This window comes from Musca vetustissima, unplaced genomic scaffold, assembly GCF_032173495.1.
Source record: "Musca vetustissima isolate MV318-11 ecotype Yass unplaced genomic scaffold, APGP_CSIRO_Mvet_v1 utg3460, whole genome shotgun sequence".
In the NCBI taxonomy this organism is placed as follows: Eukaryota; Metazoa; Arthropoda; class Insecta; order Diptera; family Muscidae; genus Musca; species Musca vetustissima.
This window is the reverse complement of record NW_026884540.1, coordinates 311,777-332,206: the sequence shown is the minus strand read 5'-3', so window position 1 is coordinate 332,206 and position 20,430 is coordinate 311,777. Positions and strand designations below refer to the sequence as shown.

At 32.5% G+C, this 20,430-nt stretch overlaps 1 protein-coding gene across 1 annotated transcript in view; it reads right to left on the bottom strand.

Annotated features, from left to right (window-relative positions):
• Nucleotides 1–20,430, bottom strand: part of LOC133331502 (ecdysone-induced protein 75B, isoforms C/D) — a 193,981-nt gene that overhangs the window by 89,793 nt on the left and 83,758 nt on the right. Inside the window, exon 2 of the mRNA XM_061539892.1 lies at nt 1,068–1,156. Coding sequence (XP_061395876.1) covers nt 1,068–1,156 — 89 coding nt within the window. The remainder of the gene's footprint in view (nt 1–1,067; nt 1,157–20,430) is intronic.

Below are 20,430 nucleotides of genomic sequence, written 5' to 3'. Positions count from 1 at the left end.
AAACGAAAATCACATTATGAGCTTAGGTGATTATTTCAATTAAACACAACTCTCCCTCCTCTCTCTCTATCACCTCTATTACACTTCGTTGGCCGCAATGACGAAAGTGCGTGCGTGCTTTCGTGCGTATTGTTTACGTACGATGGCTTGATCGTGTGTTTTGTTATTGTTTATGGCTGTGTGTGTTGTGCTTGCTTAAATCATGTTTCCTGATTTCATCTTATTGTTGTTGTTTTCTCACTGTTCATGAAATAATTTGCCATTGTTTGGGGAGTTTTGTTTTTCAATGAATCTGTGTGTTGAGTGTTTGTGTGTGATTGCTTGCTTGTTGATCGTAAAGGGTTCTTATTGCCCGGGCCAAATGGCCTTCAATAAATATATTGACCTTTATTTTAATAGAGTATTTATTGCTGGGTTGGTTGGTTGTTGGTCGTTATGTCTGGAAGTGGGTTTTGTTTTATGAAGGAGAATTGTTTTTTGTGGCATAATGGAATTAATCATTAATTTTAAATGGGAATCAGACTGAAGTAATGTGCAAAATAAAAATTGATTATCTCTTTAGTAAATTGCATAATCTTCCGGGTTGTGGAAGGGAAAAAATAATTCCCAAAATTAAAAAAAAATAAAAATAAATAACGAAAAATTAAAAAAAAATTTCTCAAAAATTAAAAAATATATAGTACAATTATAAATAAAAAAAAATAAAAATCTTAGCGTCAAAAATTTCTAAACCTTAGAAATCAATTAAATTTTTTAAAAAAAATAAAATTTCCAATTGGAAAAAAATTTCCCAAAAATCCCAAAAGGGAAATTTATAAATTTTGAAATTTCCTATATATTTGTGTTTAATTTGATGAAAAATAATCATTTCCAATGAAAAGAAAAAAATTCCCTAAAATATCCCAAAAGGAAAATTTTATTTTTTTATTTATTTTACTCCATGGAAAATTTTAATGTTCTCTAAATTATTAAATTTAATTTAGAAATATATTTTTTAATATAATTTATTTCCAACTTATTATTTTTGAAATATATAAAAAATAAATAGAAAAAATGTCTTCACTTACCTTGCAACCTTCACACGAGTGAACACCATAGTGAAAGCCAGAGGCCTTATCACCGCAAACACGGCACAAGACGGTGGTGCCATCAAATTCTGAAAGAAAGAAAAATAAACAACAAATACAATTAAAATTTGTTGATTCGGCTTAAAAAAAATAACATTTTTCTTAATTTTTTGTGTCAAATAAAATTTAAATTTAACAATGTTTTTCAATATTTTTTTTTTATTTATTTTTTTCAAAACAACCTTTAAATTTTTTCAAATAATTATATTCAATTACATTTTTTTTAATTTTTACAAATATTTTTTTTATTCTTTATTTGTTTTCAAATAATTTTTATTATTTTTATCACATTTTTTTACATATTTTTTAATTTTTTTTTTTCAAAAATTTACTTTCATTTTTTTCAAATATTCTTTCAATATTTTTAGTTCTGTATTCTTCGAATATTTTTTTTTTATTTATCGTTGATTTTTTTCTTCGAATATTTTTTTATTTTTCAACTATTTTTTATATTTTTATTAATTAGTTTTTTTGATTTTTTTTAAATATTTTTTTTAAATTAAGTTTTTCTCATTTTCCCCCGAAAATCCCTTTCCTAAAAATTAAATCCCCACTTTTACTTTCAAACCCAAACATGATTACTTTCAATTTCATGGCCCATAGCCAGCAAGCCAGCCAAGCCAAGTCAAGCTCTTTCTCACACACTCACTCATTAAACAACAACAATTTCTCGACGACCTTGTATGTTAGCACGCACGCACAACGAAGAAAGTCTTAAAAGAGAAACAATGAAAGAAAAACAAAACAAAGAATTCCCCTCTACCAACCATTCAAACCTATTACATAACTTTCTCCGCCATAAAAAATACTACCATTTTTCATTCATAAAAAAACGAGTTTTGTTACCATACCCATTGACTGCTACTACTACCAAGTCGAGCTCAAGCCGGCCGACGAAGAAAGTCCAAAACATAATTTCGAAAAAGAAAGAAATTTCTTTACACACACACAAAGAAAATTAAATAACGATCATCATCCCATTACCAAACAGAACTGGTTGTGACGAGAATCTTGTTGGAAGGCTGCGTGTGTGTGTGCCTGTGTGTTTTGGTTTGTTTGTTTGATCATCAAAACAAAAGAAAGTCTTTCTCCTCGGCTGTGTAGACGAATTCTGCCGAGAGATGTTAATGGGAGAGAGTTGTTGTTTATCTTCTTTCTCTGTTGAATAAGAGTTCTAATTTTAGTGTGGGTTTGTGAGTGTGTGTGTGTTTGCATGGGAAATACCGAGAATAACCAGCATGAAAGAAAGTTGTTGTTGCTGTGCCATGTTTGAACTTGAAATTTCTTCTTCTTTGTTGTTTTTTTCATGTGTTGTGTTTTTAATAATTATGTTAATAAAATCATAAAAGCAAGCAAGCAAGCGACCTTGAAAAAAATGTGATACGAATTTTTGGGAGAGAGGGAGCGAGTGATACATACATTAAAGCAGGCTCGGGCAGAGCATACAAATTCTGTTCTCACGCACTTGTCTTTGTGTGTGTGTCAATGGGTTTTCAATTGGTTCAGTTGAATGTGTGTGAGAGAATAGTGATATTTACTCTCGCGAGAGTGCTCGCGTGCGGTGCTTCGCCCGACTGTGCATTAAAGAGAAGTAATCATTAATAGAAGAGGACTATTTTTTCTTAGAACAAATTCAATGGCTGAAGGAAAATTTTTTCCTATAGGAAAAAAACTCATAGACGGGGATCGATTTTTTCTATTACAAAAAAAAAAACAACTGCAATTGAGAAAAATTTTAATTGAGGATTTTTTTTTCATTACGAAAAATCAAAAAAACTTTATTTTTGTTTACAGATAATTCTTAATATTGATGAATATTTTCATGTAGAAAAAAAGTCTTCTCCACTAGTTTAGAATTTTTTGGTTCTATAAAAAAATTGCTTTATCATTTTTTTTAATTGCAAAAAAATATTTATAAAAAACTGGTAATTTTCTTACTATAGGAACATTTTTCTATACAACACATTTTATATAAAAAAATTTTGTTCTATAGAAAAATATTTTTCTTAGCATCTTAGGATTTTTTTTCTATACCAAAAAATATTTTCTTCTAAAGAGAAAAATTTTGCGGTTTGAGATTTTTTTTAAATATAAAATAAACATATGTTTTCTTAAAAATTATTTTTCCTCTCCCTTTGCCTTCTCTCTCTCTTTCTGTCTGTCTAGTTTACTAGTTTAGAATTTTTTTGTTCTATAAAAAATCGCTTTAGCAAGTTTTTTTAACTGCAAAAAATATTGAAAAAAACTGGTGATTTTTTTACCATTGGAAAAATTTTCTATTCTTTATAGAAAAAGTAGCAGAGATTTTGTTCTACAAAAAAAATAAATATTTGTCTCAGCATCTTAGGATTTTTTTTCTATAAAAATATTTTTTCCATAGATAATTTTTTTTCGAATTGAGAATTTTTTTAAAATATAAATATTTATTCTTTAAAAATATTTTTCCTCTCCCTTTGCCTCCTCTCTCTGTCTGCCACAAAGTTTCTCATGAAGTGCAAAAAAATAATTACAAGTTCAATGACGGTCTCGCTTGAATGCCACAACGCGTGCATGCCCAAGCACAGTTCATTGACATTTTACATTTTGAAATCTGTTGTTGTTGATGTGTTTTTTTTATTGAGATCATTGCACTTTTTTTGAACAATTACCCTTGGCTGCAACAGGCTGGCAGGCAACACCATCATGATCATCATTAAGACCTGCATGAATGCCATCCCAGCAAGCAAGCAACCAACCGAACAACCATCATGCCACACATAATCAACAGCATTGGAGCGGCGAAATTGAAAAAAAATAAATAAAATATTGCAACAACAATTGATGCCTATATGAGGATGGATGTGTATAAGTTTTGCTACAGGCCAGCAGCATACACACAGGTTACATGCAACGTCTGGTATTATATTTGCAACATTGTATGAAAATAAGGAGTAAATTGGAGAAGGAGTGAGAGGAAGAGAGAGAGCCTGCGAGAGATCATTAAAAACATATCTGTTTTATTTATTTATTGTTAACGATGACTGTTTACCGATTTCAAGAGTATGATATGGAGTATGAAAAAAGCTTACAGCTCATACACAACAACCCAACACCATGAGGTTCGTTGTGGATGCCTGAAGATGATGGCATGCAGACCCCAAACATATAGCATTGCTATATTCAGTGTCAATGTGAACGCCACAAAAAACAACAACACAACAATTTTTTGTTGTTGTCATTGTTGTATGCATTGGCAAAACTAGGCACAACAAAAAACGGCGTCAGGCACCAACCAGCCAACCAACCACTCTCTGCTGCATTTGCTGCGTTCATTGCCCTCCTCTGTTAGCTTTTTATGGCGGTTGTAGTAAATTTTGTGCGTATATTTGGATTTTTTTCTGCAGCAGTTGCTATTGTTGTAGTTGTTGTTGTTATTTTTGTGGTTTTTCTTTTATGAAATTTTTATTCATTCAATAAAAAAATTGTTTATAAGTTAATGGGCATTTTGCAATAGTGGGGATGGGGGCAAGAGGGATGGTGTTTTACTGCCAATCCAATGAAAAGTGAAATTTTCTTTTTGGTGGGGTTGAATGGATGGATGGATAGATGACGTTGCTGCATTGAAAAGTGAAATTTATTGATTAAATGCCAAAATATCAAGAAAAAACACACAAAAATTGCATACAAATTTATGGGCAATAAATGAATGAAAAATTAAAAAAAAAAAAATAAATTGATAAAAATAATATAAATAAAAAATAAATAAAAAGGATTGAAGTATAAAAAATATTTTAAAAAATTAAAATTTTTTTTTTGTATTTTAAGTGATTATTTTTATACTCTTTCGAGTCGAGCTTGATGATCTAAATTTTGCAATGAAAAGGAAGCCATCAACACTTCCAAAAACGGTTGCGCAAAAACATGTGTATACCAGGAAGCAATTGTAGGTGTGTGGATTAATTATCCATCGCTACAACAAATCTGCTTTGAAAAGGACTGTTCCTAGAATGAAGACAAATGTCGAACTTTGACAAATTTGAATTTAATTTATGCAAGTTTCGCATCAGGGCGGAATAAAAAAGTTATCAACGTACGACCTTTGTAAAGCCACATAGCCCAATATGCCTGAAAAAACGGCGAAACGCGTCGCATAATGGTTTTTTTCTCCTGGCTTTCCTTTTCATTGCAAAATTTAGATCATCAAGCTCGACTCGAAAGAGTATAAAAATAATCACTTAAAATCACTTTCAAATGATCACAAAAATTCAAATAACAAAAATTTTTTTTTTGTAAATAAAAAATTAAAATTTTTTTGTAAATAAAAAATCAAAATTTTTTGTAAATAAAAAATCATTTTTTTTCTGTAAATAAAAAAAATAAAGTTCTAATTTCAAGGCCTATAAAAGGCGTGGATTTTTAATATAATTTTTTGGAGCTCCATATAAGGCGTGGATTTTTATACCCTTCACAACACTCTGGTGGTACAGGGTATTATGTCTTTGGGCATATGTGTTTGTAACAGGCAAAAGTAAACGAGATAGACACATGGTTCCTTTTGAGAATATGCATAGTATCACTTTCTGAGTCGATTTATGCATGTCCGTCTGTCCGCCTGTCTGTCACATGTATTTTTGTAAACAAAGTACAGATCGCATTTTTTATTCGAATTGGATGAAATTTGGCATAGGTCACTTATTTGGCCCAAGTACGAACCCTATTGAAATTGGAAAAAATCGCTTCAGATTTAAATATAGCTCCCATATATATTTTCGTCCGATGTAATGTAAATGGTGCAAAAACGTCCCTATATATCTTTCGATTTACATGAAATTTGCCATATCGTACTAAATTAAGTCTAGAATGATGTGTGCTAAGTTTCATAAAAATCGGTTCAGATTTAGATATACATACCATATATATTTTCGTCCGATTTAAGGTAAATGGTGCACCAAAGTCTCTATATATGTTTCGATTTACACGAAATTTGGTATAGCCTACTGAATTAAGTCTAGAATGATGTGCGCTGAGTTTCATGAAAATCGGTTCAGATTTAGATATAGCTCTCATATATAGTTTCGCCCGATTTTAGGTAAATGGTGCCTATATATCTTTCGATTTGCACGAAATTTGGCATATCGTACTGAATTGCGTCTTAAATAATGTGTGCTAGGTTTCATGAAAATCGGTTCAGATTTAGATATAGATTCCATATATATTTTCGTCCGATTTAATGTAAATGGTGCACCAAAGTCTTTCGATTTGCACGAAAATTGGCACAGCGTAATGAATTAGGTCTAGAATGATGTGCGCTGAGTTTCATGAAAATCGGTTCAGATTTAGATATAGATCCCATATATAGTTTCGTCTGATTTAATGTAAATGGTGCACCAAAATCTTTCGATTTGCACGAAAATTGGCACAGCGTAATGAATTAGGTCTAGAATGATGTGCGCTGAGTTTCATGAAACTCGGTTCAGATTTAGATATAACTCCAATATATAGTTTCGCCCGATTTTATGTTAATGGTGCACCAAAGTCCCTATATATATTTCGATTTACACGAAATTTGGTATAGCCTACTGAATTAAGTCTAGAATGATGTGTGCTAAGTTTCATGAAAATTGGTTCAGATTTAGATATAGCTCCCATATATAGTTTCGCCCGATTTAATGTAAATGGTGCAAAAAAGTCCCTATAAATTTCTCGATTTATACGAAATTTGGCACAGCGTACTAAATTAAGCCTAGAATGATGTGGGCTGAGATTCGTGAAAATCGGTTCAGATTTGGATATAGCTCCCATATATAGCTTGGCCGATTTAAGGTAAATGGTGCAAAAAAGTCCCTATAAATCTTTCGATTTACACGAAATTTGGTATAGCCTACTGAATTAAGTCTAGAATGATGTGTGCTTAGTTTCGTAAAAATCGGTTCAGATTTAGATATAGCCCCCATATACATTTATTATTATATTTTTGTTTGATTTTAATTTGGTTTATTCTATTCTCTAGTGATTTCTATCACGTACACCAGCATTAAATTCCCCCCAAAACATAATTTTGTTGTTTCTGCTGATATTCCAAGTGACCGTGAATTATTTTGGTTTGAGTTTTTTGTTATCTCCCTGCCATTATAGTTTTTGTTTTCTATTTTGCGATAATTTCCTCAAATATTGTTCTCACAGATTAGATATTTGAAGACAGGCAGGCGGTGGCGACCTTCAATGTTTCATTCACATTTTTTAGCCAATGTATGAGATATGTATGTAGGTATGATTAGTGTGTGTGTCTGGTTGAGACACTTACGCACTTTTTTCCGCCTTACACACAGTTTTTGTTATAACAATAATAATAATTATTATTATATACAAAAAATAATTAATGAACAAACCAAAAACTCAAAACTATACTTATCTCAGATACGATTACTCACCCAAAAGAGCGAGCGAACAAGAGCCAATGTGTTATAATTTCTGTTTTGACATTGAAATTAACAACAACAAAAAATCCATTTAGTTTTTTTTTTGACTAGGAAATTTTAGGCTTTTGACGCTTTGTTTTGCTCGTCAAAAAAAAAAAAATACCCAAAAACCGCTCAGACACAATGTGCAAAATGCGGAAACAATGTTGGTTTGGTTGGCTATGTAAATTAGTTGCTCTCGGACAGGTTTTTATTTTTTGGCGCTTACATTTGCCGTCGACTCGACTCTACTCGATTCAAATAATAAAATTAATTGAAGACCGTAGCGAACGAAACAAAAAAAAATTAACATAAAAGTTCAAAAACCTATGCAGGGTCATTCATTCATCATTGCAAACACAAACGATCGAACGACCGACCGGTTGTTGTATGAGTCTGAGGTTTTATTTCCCAAAAAAAAAATGTTTGATTAATACAAGTATCACGAAAAAAAATTAAAAAAAAAACAGATGTTGATATGTAACCATCCAAAAAAAATATATATAACAAAAGGTAAATAAACTTTTTGAAAAAAAAATTTTTTTGAATGGCAATACCAGCCCCTTTAGAAAAAAAATTAAAAACAAAAACACTTGATATAAACGGTGCATTGTCGAGGTGAATGCCTTGCAATTTTTCGAAAGGTTAAAGGCCTCCAATCACTCCAAATGAAAAATAAACAAAACAATGACATTCGAATTTATCAAATATTATGCAATTTTCGCTGGTCGGTTTTTCGATACAATGAACTTTTGTTTTGAGGGTGGAAAGTTGAATGAATTCGCTGAGTATTTCCGAAACATTTAAAACAACGACAATAATAACAATAAATTCGTAATCGAGGTCAATTACATTTTGGCTGGGCTAGCAGAACGCGTCATTATCTCTCAATGGCAATGGAGAGGGTCAATGGCAATTTAATTTTTTTTGGTAGGGGAAAAACATAAAAATTACAAAAAAATGCTGATATGAAATTTTCTAAAAAAATCTTTTGATAGAAACACTTATTAGAAATTATTGGTTATAATTTGTTTTTTTTTTAATCTCTTGAAGGCAAACAAATGTTAATTTTTGTTTTTTTTTTATTTTTATATTAATCGAAGGACCAAAAATGTCAATTATTACTATAAATAATTAATCTCCAGGTCTCATGGAGAATACTTGGAAACAAGATTATTGTGGGTATATACACCAAATATCCATCACTTTACTGAAATGTTAAATCTAGTGGTAAATTGTACGGTCGAAGGACCAAAAAAAGTCTTCAAAAAAATTATTACAATCAAATATGTTGAGTCACCCAGTCTCACAACTGATCGGAGAACCAAAAACCTTATAATAAATCATATACCTTACAGAAATGTTAAATCTAGTGGTAAATTGCCCAGTCGAAGGACCAAAAGTCACTCAAAGGACCAAAATGTGTTGAGCCACCCTGTCTCAAAACTGATCGAAGGACCAAAAACCTTAGATGAATTCATTACCATATCATCATATATATTGAATCACCTTATCGACAATTGCCAATCAACTAATCTAGTTTAAAACCCCTTCAGAATAGGTCGAAGGAAAATGTGTTGAGTCACCCAGTACTGATCGAAGGACCAAAAACTTAGAAGAGATCAGAAATATTAAATCTAGTAGTAAACTATACGGTCGAAGGACCAAAAGTCTTCAAAGAAATTATTACAGTGAAATGTGTTATGTCACCCAGTCTCACAACTGATCGATGAACCAAAAACCTTAGAGGAAATCATTACCACGAGATTAATTGAATCACCCTGTCGAACAATTGCTAATCAACTAGTCTAGTTTAAAAAGTCTTCAGAATATGTCGAAGGCAAATGTGTTGTGTCCCCCAGTCTCACAACTTATCGAAGGACCAAAAACCTTAAAAGAAATCATATATCTCACTTTACAGAAATATTAATTCTAGTAGTAAACTATACGGTCGAATGGCCAAAAGTCTTCAAAGCAATTATAACAGTGAAATCTGTTGAGTCACCCATTCTCACAAGTGATCGAAGGACCAAAAAGCTTAGAGGAAATCATTACCGCGAGTTGAATTGAATCACCCTGTCTGACAATTGCCAATCAACTATTATATTTTCTGGATTTTGTAGATTTTTCAATTGATTTCAAAATTCGTTAGAAGAAACCATTACCACGAGATAAATTGAATCACCCCGTTTCACAATTGATCGAAGGACCAATAAACGAAACCATTTAAAAATCATTTCACAGCAGGTCAAAGGACCAATAAATCACAGAGAATTGATCCAAGCAACCAAGTAATTTATATTTTCTGGATTTTGTAGTCTTTTCTGGATTTCAAAATTCCTTTAGAGAATACCATTAACACGAGATAAATTGAATCACCCAGTCTCACAACTGATAGAAGGACCAATTAACGAGACCATTTAAAAATCACTTCACAACAGGTCGAAGGACCAATAAATGGAATGAAATTGATACACTCAACAAAATAATTAATATTTTTTGGACTTTGTAGTCTTTTCTAGATTTCAAAATTCGATTTTATGAATTCAAATTGATCATAAAAAATCATATCTCTCTCCTTGATACCCCACAATTTTTTCGCCATTAAATTCCCGTAGTACATTTTTTCCTGCAATTTATTGCCCTGCAGATTAGATAATATTTTGTTGCTGTCATTTTTATTTGACTGCAGTTGTGTTTTCATTATTTGCTTTTGAAATATAGCATCTAACCCTCCTTCTCCCTTTTTTCCTACAAATTTATTAACACATTCCGTAATTTGTTTTTATTTGCCAGAAAAAATATTGAAATGGAAATTATTTGAACAAACTTCTGGTTTGTGATAAGAGACAACCAATTTTGTTTTCATGGTTTGTTGCCTATTGTGGCGCTTCGGAAGTGAACTTGAAATTATTTTTAGAAATAAAAATAAATAAAATCAAATTTATATATGTACGTATGTATGCATATGTGATAAACGATTGAGTGAGCCGGTCGTGGTCGTGATGTTTGTGACGTCAAGTGATCTAAAACACACACATTTCTTTTTATATTTTTTGCATTTTTTTATTTGTGGGGAATTTTTAAATACGAAACAATAAGATTTATTTATAATAAGAAAAAATTATTGTGGTTATTTTGAATTCGAAAATATCACAATAATGCTTCAAACAATTATTAAATGTAGGTCGAAGGACCATGACTATTTTTTATATTAAAATAATAAAATATTTATTTCTGAATTTCTAATTGGGTCGAAGGACCAAAAATCTATTGGAATTTTTTTACTTATTATTAAATAAATATTTCTTGTTATAAATTTCATATATAAATATTTTTGAATTAGGTCGAAGGACCATAACTATTTGTTTTAAGTATAATATTTGAATTTTTGATTTGCTCGAAGGACCAAAAATGTATTGAAAATATTTTTATTTGATAGTTAATTCACAATTATAGATACAAATTATAAAAAATATATTTTTTAAATTTCTATTTTGGTCGAAGGACCAAAAATATTTCCTATAAAAATTCAAAAAAAATATATATTTTTCTAAATTTTTAGTAGTGTCGAAGGACCAACAATGTTTGGCAATTATTCCTATTTTTTATTCAATACACAAAGCTTTATACAAATTTAAATAATAAATATTTTTAGTTGGGTCGAAGGACCAAAAATATTCCTCTCATAATATTTATAAATATATATTTCGGATTTCCAATCCGGTCGAAGGACCAAAAAATATTTCATTGGAGACCTCCATTGCTATGTATATTGAATGAAAGTGAAAACAGCAATTTCACTTTCATTGACAAAAAGCACTTAGCCAAATCCAATTATCCACTTAACTTGGCTTTGATTCAACATTTCATTCAATACCGTAAAAAAGTGAATGACTAACATTGACAACCAAGTTATTGAACCTGACATTCAGCAGTACTGTTATGTGCCTTCAGAGATTCAATATAGGGTTTTTGAACTGTAAATAAAACCAGTTCCTATACGAAGTGAACTGCATTGAACTTTTGATTTCGAATTTCAAAAAAATGCGGAATTAATTTTTAGTATCCGAAAAAAAATTAACAAGTCATTGAGGTGGGTTGTGACCTTGTTTTGCTACGAACTAGTTTATTATTCACCTACGATTAGGCCTAGCTATCTACCTACCTCTATAAAATTATCTCAGCAAATGAGGCGGGGGGAAAGAAATCATTAATCTCAGTGAAACAAACCAAGATAAAACAAAATAAGAATGTATTTCCGTTTTTTTCCAAACCCGCACAATAAAACCGGTATCAGGTTTTTGCATTGAGCAGTGTATTGACTTAAATTCTCGCCAGCTATTAAATGAGTGTCACTGAGTGACGGCGACGAACGGAAATCAATGAACTTCTGGAGGTCATAACATATTAGTTAGCTAGTTGGTTGTTGAAGTTTGACCTCTAAAATAGCTAAGAATTAAATAGAGTTACTGGTTCTACCAGCTATCGGAACATAATTTATTGTAGATCAGTAATCTCGCAAGAGGAAATAGATTTTAATAGAAATAAACTCGGTAGCTGAGATTTTTGTTTGTTTCCGAAATTTTTAGAATAGTAATTGAAGAGGGTGAATGAACGAGAGATTTAATTTTTTAAATATTTTTTTGCTTAGAAGGTTAAGTAAAGAAAATAAAAATAGAAATTAATAATTTAATTTCCTGGTTTCAATGATGACAAATAAAAATATGAATAATTTCAGCTCGAAGGACCAAAGGCCGAAAATATTAAAATATACCTCACTTTACAGATATGTTAAAGCTAGTGGAAAATTGTCCGGTGAAAGGACCAAATGTCTTTGAAGAAAAGATTAAATTCAAAATGAGTTGAGTTACCCAGTCTTATAGCAGATAGAAGGACCAAAAAACTCTTTGAAAGGATTAATGATTAAAAGACCAATGTTGAAAATAATTATCCAATAAAAAAAAAAAAACGGATAAAATGAATTGCATCACCCCGTTTCACAACTGATCGAAGGACCAAAAACCTTTAAAAGAAATATTTCCACAAATTGAGGTGAATCATGCGATTTCACAACAGGTCGAAGGACCACTTTAGGAATATTATGAACGAATATTGTTTGGGAAATCCACATAAAATATCGTTTACTTCTTAATAACGGTAAATCATGTGGTAAACTTGCCAATCGAAGGACCAAAAGTCCTAAAAGAAATTATTACAGCCAGCTGTGTTGAATCACACAGTCTCACAACTGATCTAAAGGCCAAAAACCATAGAAGAAATTGAATCACTCGTTTCCGTAACCTATCGAAGGGTCAATAAAATAAAGAGATCATCAAAGAATCCGATTGGAGTACCCCAATTCTTAAAAGAAATTTTTACGGCGAGATGTGTGGAATCACCCAGTCTCACAACCGATCGAAGGACCAAAAAACCTTAGAGGAATTTATTACAGGGATATGAGTTGATTAACACTGTCCCTAAACTGATCGAAGAATCTATTTAAACCCCAAAATGAAGAATTAACTGATTTCACAACAGATCGAAGGACCAATAAATTAGGGGATTTGAGGAGAAGTTATAAATATTCCTTTACAACAGGTCAAATGATACTACAGCAATATGAGTTTAATAAACCAGTCTTCAATTTGATCGAAGGACCAATCAAAGAGTCAATTTAAAAACTCTAAAGCAGAATTATCTGATTTCACAACTGATCGAAGGACCATAAATCAAATGAATTGATCAAAGTTATACTTATAGTTTTGCTGCAGCTGAATTATTTAAGTCTCCGATATTTTTGTAAGTTTGTTAAACTGAATTTAAGAAAATAAGTTCGCTATCGCGTTTTCAATGCTGGTCGAAGGACCAAATTCTTAAAATTAAATCCGTTTGTCTTCCCAAGGCTTAATGAGCTCAATTTTTTAATTTTTAATCGAGTTTTCAGATCGATAACAGCCTGGCAAGACCTTTAGCTGCAACTTAAGATTTTTGTACCAGTCGAAGGACCAAAATGTAGTTAAGAATTGTTAACATGAAAGCCGAATTAAGCTGACGAAGGACCAATAGTTGGGTTAAAGGTTTCACTTCCACATTTTATATGACGTAATAATTTTTTTAGGATTTGAAAATTATAAAAATTGTCTTACGAAATTGTGAAGAAATTTTTTTCACATGTATATTGAGGGTTACCATGGTCCTACTTTTTCTATCAGAAGCTCTGACATTTTCTACAAAAAATGGGTAACATTTTCCCAGTTTTGTCCAATATTTATTGGGGAAGGTTTTACCTAAAAAAGTCAATAAATTTCTCTATGAAGTTCTAAGATAGACACACAAAGATAATTCTCTAGTTAATGCATCTAGAAAACTCTCATGCACTCTCTCTCTCTCAATTTCTCGCCATAGATTTTCGTTTGGAAATTTCCCGAACAGGCAAGTGTTGGGAAATTTCTGGTTTATTTATTTTTGTTTTCAATGATTATTTCTGGATTCTTGTCAAACAAAAATGACATAAGAAAGGATACGATACGCTCCTTTCAAGCCATATATTTCCATTTAAAACCAAATAACCAAATTGCCCTCGTTCTGTTTCTAAATTTTTTTTTAATTCTTTTAACCTCTTCGAGGACAATTTAGGTGAAATGCCTTTTATGGAACTTACCAATATTTAGTTCGGGTTCTCCTTTCATCGAACTGGCCACTGTAGTATCCATAACGGGATATGATTTAATGTAATCCGGTGTTTGGGGTCTAGAATCCGCGGCCATAATCATAACGGAGGAGGATTGGCCGCCATGTAGATTGTGCTGCTGATTTTGATGATGATTTTGATATATGGAATTGTTATGGTGGTGATTGGAGGGTGGTAAATTGGCATGCTGCAGGTTAATGACCCCAGCAGCTGCAGTTGAGGGCGTTTGTGAATGATAGCTGCCATTGGCAGTGTAGCTATCATATGGACTCATGTGATGAGTTAGCATTTGCGAATTATTTGTTTCCGTGGTGGAAACAATATTGTTGTTATTATTGTGATGGTGGTGGTTGTTGTAATTTGAGGCAGTGTGTTCCTGCTGCTGCTGATGTTGCAAAACTTGTGATAAGATTAAGGAATTGGGGGAATTTTGTTGTTGTTGTGGGTGTTTGTAAATCACAGAGTGATTAAGGGAAGAGGATGCGGAGGAGGAGGATGATGTCAAGGGACAAGGTGGGGAGGGTGAGGTTTTAATGTGCGAAGCTGCTGTTGCTGCTAGATTATGGACAGCACCTGTGGGCACAGTATCCATGTCTGTGACAGGTGCTGAGGCTGCTTGTAATAGTCCACGATTGTTGGCGTAGCTTAGGCCACCACCCTCCGATTGTGTGGGTATGTTGTTGTTGTTCAATTCTTGTTTCATATTTCTGGGGAAATTATTTTCTTGTTCTGAGTCTGAATCACGATTGTTTATAAGTTTGGTATTTTGATAATAAGCCGATACACTAGTGTTGGGCGGTAATTTTAATGCATTCTCCAAATGGGAACGACCCATTATGACATGAGGTCCCGGTGTTGTTGAAGAGGCCGCAGAGGCCTCTACCACCATTTGTGGTGGCGGAGGAGGAGGTGCTGCTGCTGACGATGTGTGATTGTTTTGTGGTGTTTGTGACATGTGACAGATCACCGAAATTTTTGCACTTGTTGAGGGAGCCTCGGCACCCAATATAACACTACTACTTGAGGGATGACAGTCTGAACTGTCAGCGGACATAACCATTTTCATGTTTTTTTCTTGGTATTTTTGGTAATTTTTTTTAATTCACAATTTTCTATATGAAATTTTTCACTTTTTTATTTTTTAAAGAATTTTTCACAATTTCAAAGCCATTTTAAAAATCAGGGGTTTTGTGGGCTTGTTTGATTTTGTTTCACAATTTTTTTCTTTCTTTTTTAATTGATCATATTTTTTCACTTTATTTTATTCTCCTTATTTTTCAATTTTCAAGGGAATTTTTGTGGTAATCACTTTTAGTATTTTTTCTAATTTTTTTAAGACATTAACCGTTTGTTTTTTATTTTTTTCTTTCTTTGCTCTTTATATATATTTCTTTTTATTTGTTTATTTATTATTTGCATTGACTTTTTTGCTTGAGTGTATAGCAGTATATTTTTAATAACATATTAAATATTACGCACGTATCCGTATGCCGTAAAAAACGATCTGCACGTTGCGAAGCGCCGCTTGTCAATGAAAGGAAAATCAACGTTTGCGTTGGATCTTGTTCGTTTTCGTTACTGATGATGATGATGGGAACTAACCATGCACAGGCATACACACAATCACACACACACACACACTCCAAAGCCTATGAACAACAACAGCAGTGAACGCCACTCACCGACTTCATTTAACGAGGAATGATATTTCGTATGGCAAAAGGAAACCCTTGTGTGCACAGAGAGCAGAGAAACACAATTACTGAGCCAGAGAGAGAGTGCGAGCAAGGCCTTAGCCTGTTGAACTCACGTGCTCTTGAAATTACTGTGTGGTTCCTTCAGTGTTGTGTTGTTATTGTTTTGTGTGTGGGGGAAACAATTTTGCTTTGCTGTGATGTATTACTACCACGAAACGAACCCTGGCACACACAAACACACAGCGAGCGAACGAACGAACGAGCAAACGAATGAACGATACTTGGAAGAGCCACACGAATGTGTGCCTGTTTGTTTGTTGTTATTATTTTGGATACCATGTGTTGTTGGTTGCTTTGCTTACTCGGCTGCTTGGCTGCCTCGTTCGTCGTTGTTGTTAGTCATTGTCAATGTTATGTTTAACCATCACCACACTGTGTTGTTGTTGTTGCTGTTTTAACGATCACCAAACAATTCGGCACTCGGTGTTTGCCTTGTACTCTTCTTGATTGTTGTTCTCAACATATGGAGCACATTATAACAAAACCAAACAAAACAGTAATGTTTTGATATCTCTTCCGCTGTTTGCACACAGAGTTGGAGCGAGAGAGCAAGATCGCCCCATTGAGAGGGAGAGTATAGTTTGTGTGTGTTATATTTTCTTCTTGTTATTACTTAACAATGTGAATGTGATTGGAGAGCATAATTCAGGGTTATTTGAGTTGAGCTGTTCATTGCTCCGTAGATAAGGCCATTTCAATATCAATTGTATGTATTATTGGTGGTGTTGTTATTATTGTATGGTTTTAATAGTGAGCAGCAGGCACGATAGAGAATTTTGTCTTGGCATTGAAACACGTGTGTATGGAGCAGCAATCTACAAAAACTGTGGAAATAATATTAGGCCTCCACCCACCATCAAATTGTGGACGTTCTCTCTCCCGAATTGTGCTCTCATTCTCTTCATCTATTATAAGGTTATCATGGTGGTGGTGGTGGTGGGTTAAAATACGGCACTGATGCAAAAGTAGCCTGTAACTTTCTCTATGTTGTCCTAGGTTGTTGCAGCCATTACACAAAAAAACAAAAACAATCCCCACAACTTTCTCAAAAATAAACAAACACACACAGACCCACTCATACATAAACACTAATGGATATAGAATTTGTGTTTACGGGGGATTTATTAAAACAATATGAAATGGAATGGGATGCATTTGGATTATCTTTTTTTCTGCCAGCATCCTTCTCCCTCACCCTCACAATTATTTTTAATTTTATTAACCTCCATAAAAAACAACAGTTAAATATCGATAGTTTTTTTAGGTTAATAAACTTTATTGGCCTTAACAAAAAAATTATAAATATTTTACTTATCTCTCATTCTTCCCACTCTGTGGCCGACCGCCTTGCTTGCTTTTAATTATTATTACATTATGTTTATTGGCATTGTTGTTAATTTTTTTTATTTGCACAGAGAGTTCATTGGTCCATTCCATACATCATACATGCATGTTTATGACGACGACTCTCTGTATCTGAATGAAGGTGTGTTGTAGGTAGTTTATATATAAATGGCATTTTGTGTTTTAATTTTAAATATTTTTAATGGAATGTATGATTTTTGCGGTCTCAAGATTAACCTCGATAAAACAGTCATTGACTTCCGACTACTGACTTAGTGCATTTTTTTTGTAGTTCAAAGGTGTTTTTAAAAAAAAAAATAATGTTTTTGTTTAATATTGGCGCCCATGAAATGACATTCAAAAAATACATTGTGGAATATTTGAAATATATAAAATCACTTCCTCATGGAATTGGGTAGGTCAAATTGGGTTCTTCCGAAGAAGTAGCTGTTTTTCCCATTAAAATTGATTTTAAGTTAATGGTCCCAATGGAAAACATATTCGTCAGAAAATTTCATTATAAGTCACCGAACGAAAGAAAGCAGTAGCTTCAACACATATTATTAAAATCGCCACACTAAATTAGACTTATATTTGTATCTCAATTGCCTAGTTCTTTCAAAGATGTGCAAATTTCTACCAAAAATTTTTGTTTTAGGTCGTTAATCCCAATTGGAAACATATTCCTTAGAAAATTTCATTATAGGTTACAGAAACAAAATAAATATGTAGCTTTAACGTGAATCAATAAAATTGCAACGTAAACATGGGGATATATTACATCGAACAGGGTATAATCTAAATTTAGTACTTTTTCCAAATAAGTCGCAATTTCTCGGACTATACTCCATTCTAGGCGCAAGGTCTCAATAAAAAATATTCTACACCAAATTTCACTATAGGTCACAGAATAAAAGAAATTTGTATCTACAATGGGAATCATTAAAATTGCAACGTTAACTTGGGTATACAAGAAAGAACCCATTGTTCTCCAATGACGTGCCAATTTGTATAATTTGTATCAGGGAAATTGCGCTCTCAATAGGAACAAATTTTCTGTTGAATTTTGGGTGTTATTTTTTTAGTTAATTTTGCGAGATGTCGCTATTTTTCCGCCTAAACGTCACTTTAGGGAGTGGGTGCTAATGGAAAAAATATTCTACACAAAATTTCACTATGGGTCACAGACCAAAGGAAATCTTTAGATATAATAGGTATCATAAAAAATAGGCTGCCAATAGGTGCCAATTTGTTAGGGAATTCGTGAGTTATTTTTTTGTAGTATTTCCCATTGGTCGCCAATTTGTCTGCCAAAACGAACTTTTTGGGAGGGGATGTCAATGAAAAAAATATTCTATACAAAATTTGACTATGGGTCACCGACCACAGAAAATCTTTAGATATAATAGATATCATAAAAAAATAGGCTGCCAATAGTTGACAATTTGTTAGGAAATTCGTGAGTTATTTTTTGTAGTATTTTCCATTGGACGCCATTTTGTCTGTGAAAACGTCCTTTTAAGAAGTTAGTGTCAATGAAAAAAATATTCTCCATTAAATTTCACTGTGGGTCTCCGACGAAGGGAAATCTTTATATATAATTTGTACCTCGGAAAATTGCGCTCTCAATAGGAACAAAATTTCTATTGAATTTTGGCTGTTATTTGATGGGAGAAGTCGCCACTTTGTCTGTCGAAACGTCATTTTAGGAAGTTGGTATTAATGGAAAAAATATTCTACACAAAATTTCACTATGGGTCACCGACCACAGGAAAACTTTAGATATAATAGAAATCATGGAATAAGGAGCTGATAACAGACGCTAATATGTCAGGGATTTTTTGAGTAATTTTTTGTAGTAAATTACATTGGTCGCCATTTTGTCTGCCAAAACGTCCTTTTAGCGAGTGGGTGTGAATGAAAAAAATATTCTCCATCAAATTTTATTATGGGTCACTGACCAAAGGATATCTGTAGGTGTACTAGGAAACATGAAATCGTGCGTTCCTAATTGATGCTAATTTGTCAGGAAATTTTTGAGTAATTGTCTGTGGTATTCTCCATTGGTCGACAATTTGTCTGCGAAAACATAATTTTAGGGAGGAGATATCAAGGGAAAAAATATTCTACACAAAATTTTACTATAGGTCAACGAACAAACCAAATCTGCAGCAACAATAAATATAATAAGAAATGGGGTTCGAATATGAATAATTTTATAACTTAATGGTTTTAAAAGTTTTTTTATTATTTCTGATTGGCCGCCAAATAGTCTGTGAAAACGCCATTTTAGGGAGGGGATATCAAGAGGGAAAATATTCTCCATCAAATTTCACTAAGGGTCATGGACGAAAAGATTCCTCTAAATATTATAGATAGCATGGAAATATCGCTTCTAATATGGGTATATGAAGAACATTTTAATTTATTTCAGTTTTAAGAGGTGAGAGAGCCATTCTGTCTGAGATAATCTCATTTTAGAGAGAGTGTACCAAAGTAAAACATATTCTACAACAAATTTTCCCAAGATTACAAATTTTTCCTGCCAGAAAAAAAAATCTTGACCTCCAAATAATCTCCCAAAAAATTTTTAAAATTTATTTCCACTTCCTTAATGATTGGAATAGCCATATAAAATATACACTCCAACACACATACAACCATCTTGAGATATGAAGTAATAAGAATTGCAGCTATGACTCTTCATAAGATAAGAATATATATGACGAAAAACACAATACAATATTATATATCTCAATACGAAAAAAATGTTTACTGGGCAGTCAAGACACAAGGAGGTTGAGTCAAAGATAAGCGGCAGCAAAAACGAAATCAAGAGCGGTCCCATCGTTTTTAGCGATCATTTTTTATGTATTTATTTATATAACAACGACAACAACAACAATGAAAACTGAACTGCACTGCATTGCAATGAAATGCAACAAAAGGTCAATGGTACGAAGCCAAGTTCAGTGGAGTATAATTTTGTTGTTGTTGTTGATGTTGTGGTTGTTGTCGTTTTTTTTTCGTTTTGCACAGATACTTTTACATGGCAGCCAGCCGAGCCAAGC